General features: G+C 36.6%; 1 protein-coding gene across 1 annotated transcript in view; it reads right to left on the bottom strand.

Annotated features, from left to right (window-relative positions):
- Nucleotides 1–483: 483 nt before the first annotated feature.
- Nucleotides 484–17,288, bottom strand: part of LOC148179629 (uncharacterized) — a 40,398-nt gene continuing 23,593 nt past the window's right edge. Inside the window, exons 6-15 of the mRNA XM_088030862.1 lie at nt 16,708–17,072; nt 16,369–16,506; nt 16,121–16,309; nt 15,344–15,767; nt 7,364–7,607; nt 5,758–5,974; nt 5,542–5,640; nt 5,174–5,491; nt 3,195–5,126; nt 484–1,702 (exon numbers count right to left, since the gene is read on the bottom strand). Of these exons, the coding sequence (XP_087886988.1) occupies nt 1,170–1,702; nt 3,195–5,126; nt 5,174–5,491; nt 5,542–5,640; nt 5,758–5,974; nt 7,364–7,607; nt 15,344–15,767; nt 16,121–16,309; nt 16,369–16,506; nt 16,708–17,072 (4,459 nt within the window). The 3' untranslated portion in view covers nt 484–1,169. The remainder of the gene's footprint in view (nt 1,703–3,194; nt 5,127–5,173; nt 5,492–5,541; nt 5,641–5,757; nt 5,975–7,363; nt 7,608–15,343; nt 15,768–16,120; nt 16,310–16,368; nt 16,507–16,707; nt 17,073–17,288) is intronic.

Genomic DNA, 17,288 nt, shown 5'->3' with positions numbered 1-17,288 from the left:
AAATCTATATTCTTCACTCATATTTTTTCTTTGCACAAAACACAAGAAAAATTCAATAACTTTCTTACTTTTTCAGTGTCCTTTCTTGTATAGAGTTCATTATGCGACGGCAGTGAATTTAGACGTTTTATATTTATCTTTGTTTCGAGAAAAAACTTGGTCCACAGGGATGCGAAATTAGAGAGATAATTTAGAAATATATCATGCATCAATAAAACGCGTTAGTGACAGGAAATCAAATTGTCTGCATGTGGCTCGTAATCAATCTTGCAAACGTCTGAAATGTGAATAAAATCGTACTATTTTGATTTATAGTGTTTACAGGGACGTGCCTAGAACTTGTTATTTATCTTCATGAATTACAAGTAGAAAACCAATATTCACACGACTTGATTAAATATCCCAAAGTTGAAACTTGTTCTGAAATTATTAGAGTAAGTTTAGTGCAGCCGACATGAACTTTGTGAGAATGAAAGATGAGACTGATTTACTGAAAATATTTATTAAGTAATTTGAAAAGTTATATACAAAACACAGAACGTCCACAACGATTTTAGTACAAAAGCCAGCGTTTAGGAAACAATGTACATCGCCTCGACGGCAAGTGAACGAAAAATTAGTAAGGCGTTACTTAAAATTATAGTTTGAATAAAAAATCTGAAAAAAACACAGAAATAAAAAATAACGCAGTGCCATGAAAGATCACAAAGACTAGAAAATGTTGGCACTCACACAATGAGGAGTGCTTTCAATTCCGTTGATAACAAGGCACCTCTTCATGTTATATACATTTTACAATAACAGCATATATTACGATTTATCGATATAAATACAAAAGCCTAATCACAGACACTATAAATTTGACTTAAAATTGTCATTTAAAATATTAAAATTAGAGACTTAAGTACAGATAAAATGATAACAATTGGCAGTTTTTATTACACCTTCTGACTTAAACAATTTTGTATGAAAGCTACTGGTTATAAAAATATGATTTCCACTGTTCGAAAGGCAATTTGAGAGAGTAAAAACCGAACGGACAATTTTGATATGTAAAAAAGTAAACCGTGACAATAACCAAGTCCTCAAATAAAATCGATGGATGTCAGCATATGAAAACATCCACCAAATAAATAGTCTAATTTATCTAACAACAACGTAAGCATAGGTCAAAAAAGTCCCTTTTCCTTCTTCAAAGAGGTCTGCTTCCACAAAGGCAACTTCTGGAACTCTTCCTTAGTCATGTGCAGCAAATCCTGAAAATCCGTAGCCGAAAGATAAATTTCGAGGTGAGTGGGATCTACGCCTTCAGGTAGCGGTCTTTGTAGCAATTCAGACAGCGGATAAGTGGTTCTTAGCAGAAGAGCCAGCTGATTTTCGACAGACAACTTGGCTCCGGCTCTCCTTCCTTCTTTGAGGTTTAATTCAGCGACGTCTTCCCGGTCGAGCCAGAATGGGAAAAGATTTTTAAATTCCAATGGTTCGAGACCTGCCCAAACCAAAAACGCCGGCACCGACTCGTCCCCGCTATGGTTATTTTGCCAATAATTAACAGCAGTTTGCATGGCGGCTTTCCTTTCAGCTTGCCATCGCACTGCTCCTGATCCCGTCTGATCGCTTAATTCCCCTTCTTCTTCCTCTCTTTCCGGCCACCAACCTTGCCACAGCCATAGTTCGTGATGGTTATCGATTAAAAATAATGCTGCAAGAAAAAAACTGTAAACAAACCTTGGAACATGTCAATTCTGTATTTAATTGTTGGCGGGTGTAAAGTTCACACGGCAATCTTTTTTCGCGACATGAAACGACAAGTATGCATTAGACTGTCACCCCTTATCACAACGCTAACACTTGCTGCAGATGACTTCCTGACAAGATGAATAAAGGCAACGTCTATGTTTAAAAGTTATATCGTCAATCAAAAATTTTTCGAGCAGATGTAAATCCTGGTCATGGAGCCAGATGTATGTCTGATAAATTATTCTACCAATCACAACGGAGGATGACATTCAAATCCAAATCAATATGTCATTTAGACGGTGGTTTGTCTACAAGAGAGACGTGTGTGTAACTACATCAATTATGGATATCCTCATCTGTTATTATTAGACTTTGATTTGATGGACGTGTTATTAGAAATTGATGAGCCATTTGAGAGAAAGATGCGACTGCATAATTCTGAGCAATTAATTTCCAATATGATGAAAGTCATTTAAGCTAATATCCAGAGTAAACGTTGCATTTATGGTTTATTGAATCTGTTAATGCTACTCTGAATCCGCTCCAGCAAATAATTTCATATCAACTCCTCTCGATCTTTTTTCACATTTGACGCTCTCATGAACTGACTGTGTAGTGATATAAGTGTCTACATAGTTAGTAAGTTGGTTCGTTAATTAGTCTAATTGGTTACATAAACTAAACGGGGAATACTAGTTGACGTGTTATCAATTTAATACAACTTTGAATAGACTGAAAGTTCGACTTTATGATCGCAACAAATTTTGTGTCTTTACTAACACACTAATTAATCTGTACTGTTAAAATGCAATGACAAAGTGCCGTCACTAAATTTAGACAGAAATTTATTGAACAAAATTTACGGCTGCAGAGCCCTCTCCTCAATTATGCAGTCTTTTTAATTTTGTGACCGTTATCTGTCGATGAGGCGCTCCCCCACTCGCAGAGTATTATTTATGGATGTGAACCAATTGAAATTAAAAGGTTTAAATGGACAACTTCACAATTTTAAGCGTAAAAAACTTGGACAGTTTTTCACGGTAAAATGGCCACAGTAACAATTTCATAACATTTAAATTTAATCATTAAGTTTTTTCGTATTATCTATTAGCAACAACATAAAAGCAGAAAAAAATGTAAATTGATAAGATTAGTTGTAATGTTTGACAGCAATAAAAATGACTGAAAAAAGTGCAGAGCATTGAATAAGCCTGAGTTTATCTATCGTAAATCCGTTAAAATCAATGGCGAGCTTTTTAAAAGAACAACTTGAAAAGGGGTTAAGCAACGAATATTAAAAATCTTGAAACAAGGTATCGTAACTTCGTTAACGAATGAGGTACAATCAATTTTGTCGTTTCTTATCAAGATTCATACAAAAGTTTAATTAATTTGATGTTTTTGTGTGGGCTGATTAATGTGTACGTTCGATTTATGAACTATCGATAACTCACCAGGTTGACTAGCTGAGTAAAGTTCTGCTTGCAGAAACGGATATGGACTAGAATATTCACTCCTATGCGAACACAAAACTTCCGTAGCTTCAAACGTCTTCGAAATACTACTCAGATGAAACAGTCTCATCGTATAATCAAACTCTAAATCACTATCCAATAAAGACAAATAATCGCTACGCTCATCTCCAACAATATCTAAAAACTCTACACTTTCATCGCCTTCTTTAACCTCAACAACATGAATCTCGTCATCGCTCCAATAAAACTCGGCCGCTTTCTTCTCAATAATTCTGTTAACAGCCAATTTAGCCACTTTTCTAGTTTGTTTAGTAGATTTCGAACCATGCCACAACGTAATTCGCGCAGATTTGGAATCAACGAGTAAACAGGATGTTCGACTTCTTAGGTGTTTTATTTCGCAGGGGATTTCGACTAAGCTAACTTCATCTTCTAATTCTCCTCTGACTATAAACAGTCTCGGTTTACCCTCATCTTCCGAAACGTCTCTTTTGCCGTCGTGGACGACCATGTAGCCACGAAAAACTTTCAAGAATACCGCCGGTTCTGTGTTTTGAACTACGCGAACTTGAGGTGCTTTTTCGTGATCTAGTTCGACTGTTAAGAGAGCGGCGGATCCCTTCTCGTTGATGGAAGCGTTGGATCCTTGCCAGCAGAAATAGATACATCGATCTCTTCCTGCTTGGAGGTGTCTGGAAGGTTTGCCGCTCAATCCCCTACCTTTCACTGTTGTTCTGTAATTCCATTTAATAATATAACTATTGCTATTGTAGAAATGGCCAATGGAGTCATCAGTTAGTTGTTCTGGATGGTTTTCTAGTATTTTCCAAACAGATATCTTTAGAGTTTCAAATTCAAACAGTCTTTTCGTTTCTTCATCAAAATACTTATCGCCTCTCCCTAAATGGAGGTTTTCTACTACCAAATCTGGTTCAGTACTGTTGCTTGTAAGCATTTCAGCAACATCACAGGGTTGTATATTGTAGGAAGGATCCACAGTTTTGCCGTTTTGATCACCTTTTACTTTGATTACTCGCGAGAAATCTGGCCAGTCTAAAAACTTCTCTTTGAATAAAATAGTTTCTCTGTGTTGAGTTATCTTGGCGAAAAGAGCCCAACTAGGCCTACTCGTATCCTTCTTTGTGATGTTATTAGACAGTCGGTTTCCAAGGATGGAAGCCACATTCAAAGGACAGATGTTGCAATCCGTGTAATCGAACCCCAACTCCCACATCTCTTTCGCTAATCTGAAAGCTAATTTCTTTTTCTCAATGGGGGCGTTTTTGCCACTCCACACGTACATTTCGGAGCCGAAATCGAAAACGATTACTTTAGTTTGATCCAGCATCTCAATTTTCGGGATTTTCCCCCAATATTCTTCCAAGGGCGCCAGTTCAGTACCTTCCAATTTGTATATCATATTAGTAGAGAGAATGTTTGTTTCAAAGATGGCATCTTCGTCTGGGTTGCCTCCGCTGGTAAAGGTTTGACTCTCTTCGCATTCTAACGTCTTCCAGAATTTCCGAATTTGTTTAGTCATCACCGAGCTATTCTCCGCGTTTATTGTAACAACTTCGACTTCTTTGCAACCCAAATCTCCGGTTTGTTGAATGTGATTAATGATCTCTGATGCTCTCGATTGCTCAATCACGTTCGAATATTTCCCCACATAATTATACAGAGTGGAAGGAGTGACCAGGATATAATTATCCCCTTCATTGATGCTGTCTGCGACAGGCTCCACTAATCGAGTTTGAACGTGTTGCCGTCCTTTGACTTGTAACAACATCACGTCTTTATAAGGGTTCAGTGTACCAGTATAACTCGATTTTTTTAACGCTACGGATTTGAAATCTTCATTGCTGACCAAACCGGCCAAGGCTGCGTGCGCCATACTGGAACTCTTAGCCACTGCAAACAAAAAATCAGTTACATGACACGAGATTATTCAAACTCACGTTTTTCTATATTCAGTCTTTTCTTTTCTCTCTCGGCTACACCTGTAATCACTTCAGTATATTCTTCAGAGATATCATTGCGCGACGCCAACGCTTTAATGGGATTTTTGGAAGCTCCACGTCGTTTTTGAACTTGAACATTTTTCTTTTGCACCAAGAGAGACTGCCGGCTCACTAAATCGAAGTCATCCAAAGACACGTCGATTTGCTCAGAAGTTATTTTCACGTCGATTTTCTTGTAGAAGCTTTTGAAGGTGTCGTCGTCTGGTCTGGTTACAGCCACTTTCCTGCCCAGGGCTTTAAGAGAAGTGTCCGAACCTTGAAGTAAAATTGTTAAAAAGGTTTTTGTAAAGAAAAAAAATTACTACCGGAGGTGTCGCGATCTGGATCGGGAACGGAGTAACTCCGCGTCAATTCCACGTGTCTGTTCTTGTCAGGAGACGCTGGAGTGGAAGAAGAATCGCTGCCTGAAATCATCACATAAATAAATATTTAATATCGTAAGAGATAAGCATAAAAAAGTTCCGATAAAATTAAAACATCAAAAGATTGAAAAAAATGTCAGATAACGAAAACTAACTCACCTTCTTTTCCCTTGAACCTTTTGGCTGTGGGCGTCCGTTTGTTTTCAACCAAAGGAATATTAATCGGCAAATTGGCCTCTTCCCTGTTTTTCTCCATTCGTCCGGCCACGGAGAACTTTTCCGCGTCCGATTTTTCCACCCGGCTTTTCCATTGCTTCGACGCGGCATCAAGTTCGTCCTTTTTAATTTCAAGAATTGACTTTTCCGACAACTCATCCTGCGTAGAAAAAGCGGATTTTAAAACCCATGCGATAATGAGACAGACAACGGCAATTATGATCCCCAACATTTTGTCTCCCGCAAAGTTGTGCGCACTTAAACTTGGCACGGTTCGTGTTTTGACGCACGATATCACTGAGTTATTGATGAATATTTTGTAGGTTGAGCAGATAAACTAGCGATGAGAATTCTGTGGAAAAACCGCGTTTCTAAACTCTTTACTTTATTACTGACATGTCACTAGGCGCTAAATTGGTGACTGAGGTGTTGGCAATCTATTTATGATGACAGAAGAACAGTGTGGTATCGTGAAGAGGAAAGCGATTGCGAGATTTCCGGTTAGCTGATAATGTATGGAAGACACGGCTTTGATTCGACTGACATTCGCGTTTATCCGCTTAACTTATTAGGTGATTTAATTCTGCAAGGAATCTCGTTCTTTGTACTAATATGGACTTATGCGCACTGGAGGTTACGCACAATTGACTCAACTCAAAAAACTCTCTTGAAATTTATGTCATAACAGTGAAATCGGTCACGCTGCAGGCTTTATAAATATTGAAGATTATGAAAGTATAATCAACCCTCTTTGTTTTCGTAACAATACAAGAATACTCGTATCGAACTCTATGAGCATCGCTGTGGGAATATTACAATGAGCAATTCGTTATTTTAGACACAATTATTCGCTTCAGTGGCTGTGATAGGCCACAGAGTTAAATGATTGTTTCTGTGGGCAGTTTTACTATTTACCTACACAAAAATATATCAAGCTGAGATAAAAAGCGCATATCTCATTGTATGATGCGTTTCCGTCGTGTAAAAATAATGAATTAGTCGGCAGATGAAACTGATATCTCTCACTTGTTCAAGACGAAAATAGAACCGGAAACAATGCAAAGCAATGTTAGTACCTCCTTGTGTATAATAACGATAACAAAGAGAATGAGCTATAAAAACAAAATAGTAGTTTACGCTGTGACGCACAATCATCAACAAATATGCACCTTGACCATCAAAGCGAATTTTTTCAATGCAATGGACTAATACGGAATTTTCGCTCTACAAAAAAGTAAATGTTACTTACACACATATTGGCGAAACGGGTCATGGATATCTTACAAGATAGACTGATTAAGAGTCAATCACGCTTCATTTTGCAATAGATTTCACGAGCAAGGTGACAACAATTGCAGTGATATCTACCACACAGTAAACACCTTACCGCTCATGTTAGATGTTATCGCAGTAATTACAAATTTCGTTACAAACTAAACGAACTCCTCGGCTATCATGCGTCAAAGCAAACAATCATAAACACGAGATGACATTACCCAACCATGTTTATTTATCGAGTAGTAGAAACACGATCTAACTAAATACTTACATTGTACCGATTCATGTTAAGAAGCCTCAATTCATCGTTGGAATTGTTGTTTTGTTGTACTCTTTTCCTCCAACCCGACTCGCCGCTCTGCTGCAGCTTCGCCTGGAGTTCTTCAATGGCCCGTGGCATGGCTGATTGAGTTTGAGATCTTCGAATCGAACTTCCTTTTTGATTTGACGATTCACTTTCATCCCCGAAGGTGCTCTGGCTCTTGCTTTTGGACAAAACACTTTCCAGCTTTTGTCTGGAAACAAAATTTAATTTGAACAGGTGTCCAAAAAACAAACACGGAATGTTTGCTTTTCATGGCGAGTTAAAAACGTAGTTTTATTATTGTCTTTGAAGAGAACACGCATTGTAGAAAACACCTTTGGTACGGATAATTGCCCATTACGATTAGACTGTGTCGGATAAATCCATTGAGGATTCTAAAACATGTTGGCAATTAACGCGTAAATGTGACTGCTCATCAGATGTGATGACTTCAGAAAACGCAAGGTCATGGTCACAGATAATACCAAATCCAGAGATCATTAGAAAGTTATTTTTGGTCTCTTCACACCTTTCGGTTTTTATGGCCAGCAGCTTCAACAACAGTGCGAAAAAGAGTCGAATAGGATCCATCGATTAATTTGCATGCAAATTAAACTACCAATCACAAACGCCTAGCAAAAACTGGAATATTATGGATTACGTAGCGAAATTACGGTCTACGAGCACGAAATAGTAAATAAACATCAGCTTATCGGATAAAATCAATTTGCATGAATATTAAAGCAATACCTACAAAAAAGACGTTATTAGGCAATGGAATGTAAACAGGGATTTATTTTGATTTGTTTTTGGGGAAAAAAATAATAAACAAGCGGTAATTAAATTCGGTTGGAAACCAACTATTAAATTCTATAATTATAGTTAAGCATTTAATTGTATCTGTGGCATTTATTGCCTCAAACATTTATGTTCACAATAATTTATACGTATGCACATACATAAGTAATCGATTTTTAAGACCTTTATCTAAATGAATACAGATTTGAATTTCGAAATTTTTGTTTTTTATAATAGAATCAAATTTAAAACTAAAAACCCATAAAAATTTGAAAGAATAACAATAACTTGTTTATATTGGATTTTAGCATACTAAAAAAACAAATTTCGTAAAAATTAAAAAATTCATCTTTTACAAGTCGCAAGTTTCCGCAAACATATTTGATAGGAAATGAAAATTTTATTGGAAACTTTAAAATTTATTACTATTGGGTATGTTTACATGTCCCCTTTAAAAAACACTAAATCGCGTTTGATAAAAATGAGTCAGAACCGTAATAAATTATGGTATAGATAGTAATACTTCAAAGCTAAAGAAACGTGTCATTTTCGCAACAATTTTCCGTTGTTTTCCCGGCCTATCCTTTCGTATAATTAAAGGGTAGGCTCGTGTAATTAAAAACGTGTCGTTTCGCTTCACTAATGGAATTTTCTGGTTAAAGCTAAGTGTTTTATTATTGGATACTTTTAATAAAAACAAATTTTAATGAACATCGTTTAAATTAAATTCGGCTTTGTTTTCCTAAAGAACCCAATTACAATTTACGACAATCGTAACAGTTTTCAAATTCAATCAACTAAAGTTCAATTCGTTAAATTTAGACCCGGTAAACATCACATTGTAGCCGAAAATACCCTCCTAAACCGCTCCACAATTCTTTGCCGCGGCGGCAGTAATTTCAAATCCGGCCTAAAAATAGAACAATCAGTGTTTTCATGTCCCTGAGGAAACGATAAAGGACACCATCGCGACCTTAATAAAATAAATGAACGTGAACTGTCACGAACGACGCCACCCTAAAAATAAAAAAAACGACAGAGAAAAGGAAGTTCAAGAACGTTACCCTTTCAGTTCGTGGGAAGGGCGTAATTAATGAGACGTTAAAAGGAACTGAATGGTGTCAAGGAATCAGGAAAAACGTCACTTCTGACGTAATGATAGACAAGATCCCGTCCTTTTGTTACGTCGCCCATTGGATTTATTGATCGCCTAATAAAACGTTTGTCTGGCGCCCCTTGCACTGTCTGCCACTGATATGGCGCTAGTTCAAAGGGGTAAAATCGGGAAGTTTAGAGTAAGTAGACTTTCGTGTTACGGGATACGGCTTAGAAGGACTTAATGAGCGCTAATGAAACCAATTAACTGTACAACTTACAATTTCCACGTCTGTGTCATGTAAGAACTAAAAACGGAAATTTTAACGCCGTGTTACCGTTTGGGGACACTACATGTGGGCGTTCTGCATGGACCCCAAGAGGTGACTGTGTCAAGTCAAACTTTGTTGACGTGACAGACCTGAATTTTGATAATGTTGCTACAACGTCTTCATCGCTAGAAATTCAATAAACGCATTGATCAATCTAAAAATGGCCACGTTGTAAACCACAACACTGATAAGCGCAACAATTGCATTTCTATGAGCGCTGTTTATGTTTTTGAGTATTACGATATGCGTAATTAAGTATACAATAAGTAAACCAGCTGCTTACAAGCATGTAGGCAATGAATAATTCTTTGGTTGTTTCAAACTTTTTAGGTGTCCTCAATTGCGTTGCCTTTTACGGAAAACCATAATAATTCCTTGATAAGAAAATTATCGCTATAACAACAATGCAACGGTAAAAGAGCTTTGTTTATTCCTCCTGCGATATTAAGTATGACAAAAACCAATTAGAAAGCTTCTGTTTTTTATTTTTGGTCTCTACACGTGTGAAGCTAATAAGTGAAAGCCAAACGAAGATGAAACAAATTTATCAACTCGTCCATTAGACCGATGATTCGTTTTCACTGTCCAACAAAAATGAGCTTTCGATTAAACGAGAGTATATACCACCGGCTTAATTACCTTAAGATGATAAAGAACCAAGTGAAGTCCGACAAGTAACCCGACCCACTTACTACAAATTGGAAAAATTAGTTCGTCACAAATCAATAGAAAAAAATACATTTCGACGAATCAATAGAAAAAACTTAATTAAAAGGTACATACCCCAGTCATTTTCGCAGAAAATGAATAAATTCCCGAATGACCTACGACACGAACTTTTGATTGATGTGCTCGTCAATGGGTCACAAACAGTAATCAAAACATCATGTAGTGTACCAGGTAGTGACAGCTGCAGTGCTGTACGCGCACTGAATAAGTTACCGCTGAATATGGACTAAAATCGTTGCTCGCTGCGCTCCGCTTCGATGCTTGGAAACGTCTGATTATGGGGGGTTCTCCCGACACAATGCGTGCAAGAGGATGATACTGGGGACGCTTTTTAAACCAAGGAAATCATACAATTCGCGTAACGAGAGTTTGGAGTCATATGGTTTATGCAGAGTTTCTAATAACATCGATAAATTTTCAGTGTCCGCGGCCTTAGGCTGTAATGAGTAAGCTAATGGAAGATATGGATATCAAGTGTTTTTACTCGCTATAGGAAATGGGATGATAATTGGTGCATTGACTTGATCGAACAAAATCTATATTTAGATCATTGATTGTATTAAATATTTGTTGTCTATTATACTGAGGAATGTAACAACAATATTCAAAAGCACGCAAATGAAATTAACACTTTCAAGCGCCACAATTCGCACTGGAATGGAAGTCTCGTTCCAAGAAGGGATTATATTAGATGGTAATCTACCTGCTGAAGTTCCTTAACGAGGGTTGGCGGAATATTATCAGATTTAAAAATTTTAAGAAGGGTCAAGTAAGTTCGAAAGTGTCCCAAATATTGAAAGACAATGCTTGTGAAATTGACGTCTTTACACGCTTGCCAACACTCTAAACGGCACATTTACAAACAAAAATGATCATTGTAAGTTTGCCAACCAAAAGAAAGAAGTTGACTTCAGATTTATCAAATGCAATAGAACTATTTTTAAGAATGATATAATTTTTTGATAATGCTATTGTACTCTGAACATTATCACTACCGTAGGTGCATTGTGAAGTATTATTTCAGATGTACTCACATCCTCCATTAATGAAAGTAAATATTTAAAAAACACGTGACGAGAAAAAGTACGTTAACCGTAAAATTAAAAGAAAGTCCTATAAAGATTTATATCACGATTATCTCAGATAGCAGGCCGTAAACCTGCTGACGAAACTGTGTTTATTCAATATTGTTATAAATCAATCAATACTGAAACAAGCGTAGGTTCCTCTTAACGAGCTTCTTTGCTACTTCATTGGTTATTTCATTAAATAGCTCTAATGGAAGTTTCAATTTAAGAACAACTAACTGTACCTATTGATAGAAACAATGACATTAGCTCGTTAGCGTTTCCTCACTCTCTCAAGGTTTCGAATTTCCATCAACGAATCATAAAATTTTCTAGTTGGATATCTTGTGGCATTAAATGAGATTCAAAAGGAACCACATACACGCTCTTTCAATAAAATTTCGCATTTTATCGTCGCCAAAGTACACTCTCGACGTAATTAAAATTCAAGATAACGTTTGAGTCGTAACGGTGAAAAAGAAATAAAACAGTGGGTGAGCTCACAGTACGATAACAATTCAAAAATACCGTGAATTATCGAAAATTTCCGCACCAAAATTGACCTTTAATTAAACTTTGCTTGTAAAACAATGAGCTTCTCCGTCACGACAGGTTCCAAGCACGGACGATCCCTTAAAAGTTTTGTAAATTGCACCGTTCCCATTTGAGATTCACTCCGACATTATAATTATACATTAAAAATGACATTTCGTCACGAGCGTGCCATTTCGACATCGATTCGTGAATAATGGATAAAGATCGAGCGATTGATGCTCGCCTTGAACGAAAGAAAATATTGTGGCATAATCGCTGAAATTTCTCCGTAATCGCCGGAAATTTTACTTTAAAACAACGCGGTATTATAAAGTAAAAATAAGAGAAATGAGCGGGGTTAGGTAACGTGGTGTTAGATAATTGTTAGTTCACTTTCATCGCATATTCAGTGAAGATGTTTCTTTTGATTTTAAGTAGAAATTGCTTAAATACCTGTCTATATGCTTGTAAATCATACAGAGATAGTCATCACGTGAGAATATATTAGCTGAGAGAGCTTTCGCAAGAATTACGATTCAGGATCACGACACGAGGATCAAATGTAAAGTGATAAATAAATAAGGTGAGTATGCAACTTGAATTTTTTGTCTCTCGTTTTAAAGCGTGTTATTAATCGAAGATATTTATTCCTCGAGTTCCCGTTAGAATAAATACGTGATTACCTTCACTTCGCGCATTTTCTGAATGTGATGACATTCAAGAGATAGAAGCAGGTGTACATCATTTATCCGAGTTCAAAAACGCATGGAGACTTGTCGCAACAAAATTATGAAGACCGCGAGCCTTGAACGCACTAAACTCACCTACGTAAAACCACAGAATTCCTAAATTAGTATCGAGAGAGAGAGCGAGTCAATCAAAAATTTATCGTCTTCGGTTCGGACAACCGCACCATAACCGATGTAAAAGATGAACTGTTCATTCGAGCTGGATTTGCTACAAAAGTCGTAGTAACACATTAAAATACACCTACTCGTTGCAAATGCCGTAAAACAAAAACATGTGAACAACCTCTGCGCTGATTAATAATTCAAAAAAAAATTGAATCAAAGCTGGAGAGAAATCGATGGTTGTAATAAGCTCGCCGGCGCTTCTTCACCGCTTGACTTTGGTTTAAAGACCACTTATCCGAGATCAAGCTAACTTTATGAGCTTGATTAATGCATGTAATAAGCTTCCAGGGGTTTAGTCGTTTTAACCCATTATAAAAGTGTTTACTTGCACCTGCATCTATGCGAGAGTAATTACACAGGTATTAGCAGATCCCTCTCTCTTCGTTTCTTTCATTTTTGATTGAACCCCGCGATACGGAACTCACGAGCTGGTTATTTCGTAATTACTACCATAATGGCCTTGGAGACCTATCCATTAGATAAGAAACATGGCAACCTACGGCAGGTATCAATAAACAATTCTCTTTAACGGACCGGAACAATGGTGCCAAAATTAAAAGCTTACTCACAGTCACGTCATTGGAATCACAGACAAAAGCTTGAGAATCCTTTAATTCCGGAAATTATAAACAGAATAATGCGAAAAGTTAGTTCGGCTTTAAATTTTATGGCGGGTGACTACCTGTTTACTTTCATTTTAGGTCAGCGAAGTATTTACAAAACAAAGTGAAATTGTATAAAAACCGTTAGTTGTTTAACATGATAGTAAAATCTGTTGGGCATGAAATGAAATGCGGGACTACACACAAAATATAACTGCGGTTTCGTAATTTTTCGTGATCAATGAACTAATAAATATACAAGGCGCTTCGTATGTAAGGTAGATAATTAGGGTCGTTTGCTTTAATTTACTTAAACGCTGTAATAAGACTAATAAGGAATGTTTACCACTTATTTCAAGAGATAAGCGGCTATTATAGCATAAAAGAATCACAATATGCAGTGTGACCGTGAATAAAGGTTTTCAATATTCCTTTTTAGAATAGTTTGGCATTCTGAAATTTCTAATGTGGAAATAACCCCGAAAATTAAAACTCAATTAACATGAATCCCAGAAAAGCTACGTTCTTCGAATTCTATCTTTTTTCCTATATCTCTCTAAATCTTCCAAAACTGCAAAATTTACATGTTCTTTAGAATTCTTTAGATTCTTTGAATTTTGTTCGATACCTCCATATGAGTTGTACTGATTAACGAATGTTTTCAGATTATTTTATATTTTTTTAAATTCTCGCAATATTTTAAATCAATAAATCTTCACACTTAATCCGTTTCCCAAAATTCTCTAGGTTCTGTGGATCCTTCATATTCACGAATCTCGCCTCAGAGTTTTTAAAGTCCCAAAAGTTTACATATTTTTCCTCACAAAATTTTGCAAAAAATTACCAATGTAGAACCACTGAAATCTTTCGTTTTCTCAAAAAAAGGTAAAACTCACTCTAAAAAATCCTTCGTGCAACTTATCCGGAACTTGCTGGTGAAATACTTTTCCATAACAGTTTTCATACCTGTTATCCTCGAATACTTATTTCTCAGAAAGTCGATAATTGAAAGATAAATTCTATAAATGAAACAAGGACATCGACGGTTAAATACAATTAAAAAAATATTTAATTAATTCATAGTGTAAATAATTTTTTGGTTTAAAGTTGCCACTGCAATCTTAAATCATTAGAAGACCTACGCGCAGTATTCCCCTTGAAAAAATCAGTTCAAATTTATATCATCACGTTTATAGCGAAGCGGAAATCCCATGAACTATTTTTTTCGAAATTTTGATGCAAGTAATCCTTTAATCAGAACAATCCCACGCAATTAACCAATTTTTTATGGTTTATCAGATTATGTTTACACCGTTTTGTTTATGCATATCTTTATTGCTGACAATAAAATTCAATTAGTAACTCAATAACCAAAACTGTAATTTGATAGCAGATAAAAAAAAATCCATAACATTTTGAATTGAAATTGGAAATTTTCAATAACTTAACGACTTCCAGACATCATAGAATTGTTTTTTATGATCTTTTTTAATTAAATGAATACAAATAACTTCTGGCAAAACATTTTCTCAGATCAAAAGACAAGAAAATAAACGAAAGTCTAGACTTTTACACGGCTGCTCGAAATTAAATTGGTACTTTCAAAGTAATTCCCGACCAATTGACTTATCATTTTCCAATTAAATATGAATAAAATGATTCGAAATTGTTTTTTTTTATAAGACACGACCAATGGATGTCCAAACAGCCTAATTCACAACAAAATCTTTCGTAAAACCATGACTAACTTCAACAACTAGAGCGAAACTATAAAAATCTAGTTTACAAAACTCGTGACACCAAGACCCCGGAAGACGCATCTAAAAATACCTCCACCGCGGCCACTGACAAAAATAAACCCCATAAAAATACTCACTTAATTTTCAATTTGTTTTCATTCTTGAAGATGCTCCTGATTTCGCGTCCACCAGAAGACTCTCCATCTGAAGTCTCACTGCTGGATTTCAGGAACCTGTTCGCTTGTCGCATGGAAGAACTGCGTTCCACTTTGATTTCAGGACTTTTGATGGGGTAAGATGGCACACTCGCGCTTTCCGAATCTGACGCGGAATCATTACAGGAAATTCCCTCATCGTAGGTAACATCAGCGATGTCGGTTTTCAAAATCGATCGACGATTCGAACTGTCGTAATCCGACGTTCCATCGAAAGAATCGCGTTTTTTGAGAACTGATCGCGGATGGGGTGAGAGAGAATCACCGCGAATGCTGGAGCTGCCAAAGGAAGACTTCAGGATCCCTCTTCGTTCAGAGGCGGTGGTCGGACCCGATCTCTCGTCATCTGACGGAAATTATAAGGAAATTACATAAAAAAATTGCGAGACTTTGAGGTGGAATTAGTAGCTGATTTTGCATGCGAAAATGTTTCGAATTTATTTTAGATGTTACTGAACCATCAATTATATATTTATAGCCGTTGAAAACACGTAAATTTGTGCAAAATACGATCATCAAAACAGTTTTAAATATCCAATTTTATGGGAATTTAACCACGGCATCTGTAACAAATTCGGCAAAAAGATCTGTAATTACATTCTTGCATGCGAGAAATGTATGCAAATTACGATAATTAAAGCAATCTAAACACAAAATCTATGAAAGACAAAAAACGTCACACAAAAAAATAAAGCACACCTAAAGCACGTGTGGTGGGAGGAATAGAACGCGCAGTCTCAACTTCATCTGAAGTAACAGGTTGTGTTTGAAATCGATTAAGGCGACACCTAGGAACATCTCGTTTTTTCGGAAGTTCTTTGGCACTGTCATTAAACAGCTTGATCCTTTCGAATAAACTTAGTTTAGAAGGCTCGGCCTCGTTTTTGTCTAACCCAAAAAGCAACAAAATAAAATAAATGATGACAAAAAAATAAAACCAAACAAACCTTCAGAATCATCAGAATTCTTATTTATTCTTGATGCTTCCTGAACTTCATCAAAAGTGACCGGCTGGGTCGAAAACCTACTGGACGTTGACCTCTCAGGACACTTACGACTGCGATATTTCTGAACCCCCGTACTCCCTGAAAGAAAAAATTCTAGAGCGGCGAAATTACAGTTTTAATATTCATAGAGTCTCGTGAAGGGTCGTAATCATTTTATATTCCGAGCCTACGCCAGTGCTCGTATTTAGATTAAACATAAAAAGAAGTTTCGTAACATAGAATCAAATATTAAAGTCTGTGGATGAGTACCAAATGGGGCCAAGGACAATAGTTCGCTACCTTTATTCAACTTCATTTTTTGTGCCTCTTCAGCGATGGCTTTCATTTGTAGTTCCAGTCTGTTGGTTTCTAATTTTCCTGATCTTGTCGTAACTTCGAGAGGTTTATCGTCGTCTTGATCTAGTTCAAGTCCGTCACCAAGAGACTGAAAAGCTGAATCGGAAGACATCTTGGCACAGACTCCAGTATCTGGACTGGTATTATGTAGTGAAGACAGAAAACTATTTAGATTACTATCATTCTCTAACGAAGACGTAAAATCCAAGAGTGAATTGACACTGTGGTTGGCAACTGGAGAACGAAGTGGACTCGATTTCGCAAGTTGTGGAATATTCTCCAATTGCGGACTCCTCACTAAATTCAAACTGCGAAACAAACAACATGTTATTAGGGAAAGCAAAAGTTTATTTTTAACAAGCGTAGGCGGCGGTCGAAAGGTTACAAAAATCAATTTAGTACATTTGATAGCGTGGGTACAATTTGAAAACTCACGGGAATGTTTCTTTATCCTGTCAATTTAACAAGAAAGACTAACAACGCGCAAATTACTGGCTTTCGCACTGCTCGCTTTAACAACACTG

The sequence above is a fragment of the Gnatocerus cornutus genome, chromosome 2 (genome assembly GCF_029298725.1).
Source record: "Gnatocerus cornutus isolate USDA-ARS CGAHR chromosome 2, icGnaCorn1.1, whole genome shotgun sequence".
Lineage (NCBI taxonomy): Eukaryota > Metazoa > Arthropoda > Insecta > Coleoptera > Tenebrionidae > Gnatocerus > Gnatocerus cornutus.
The sequence above is the reverse complement of the archived record's forward strand: the minus strand, read 5'-3'. Positions and strand labels throughout refer to the sequence as shown.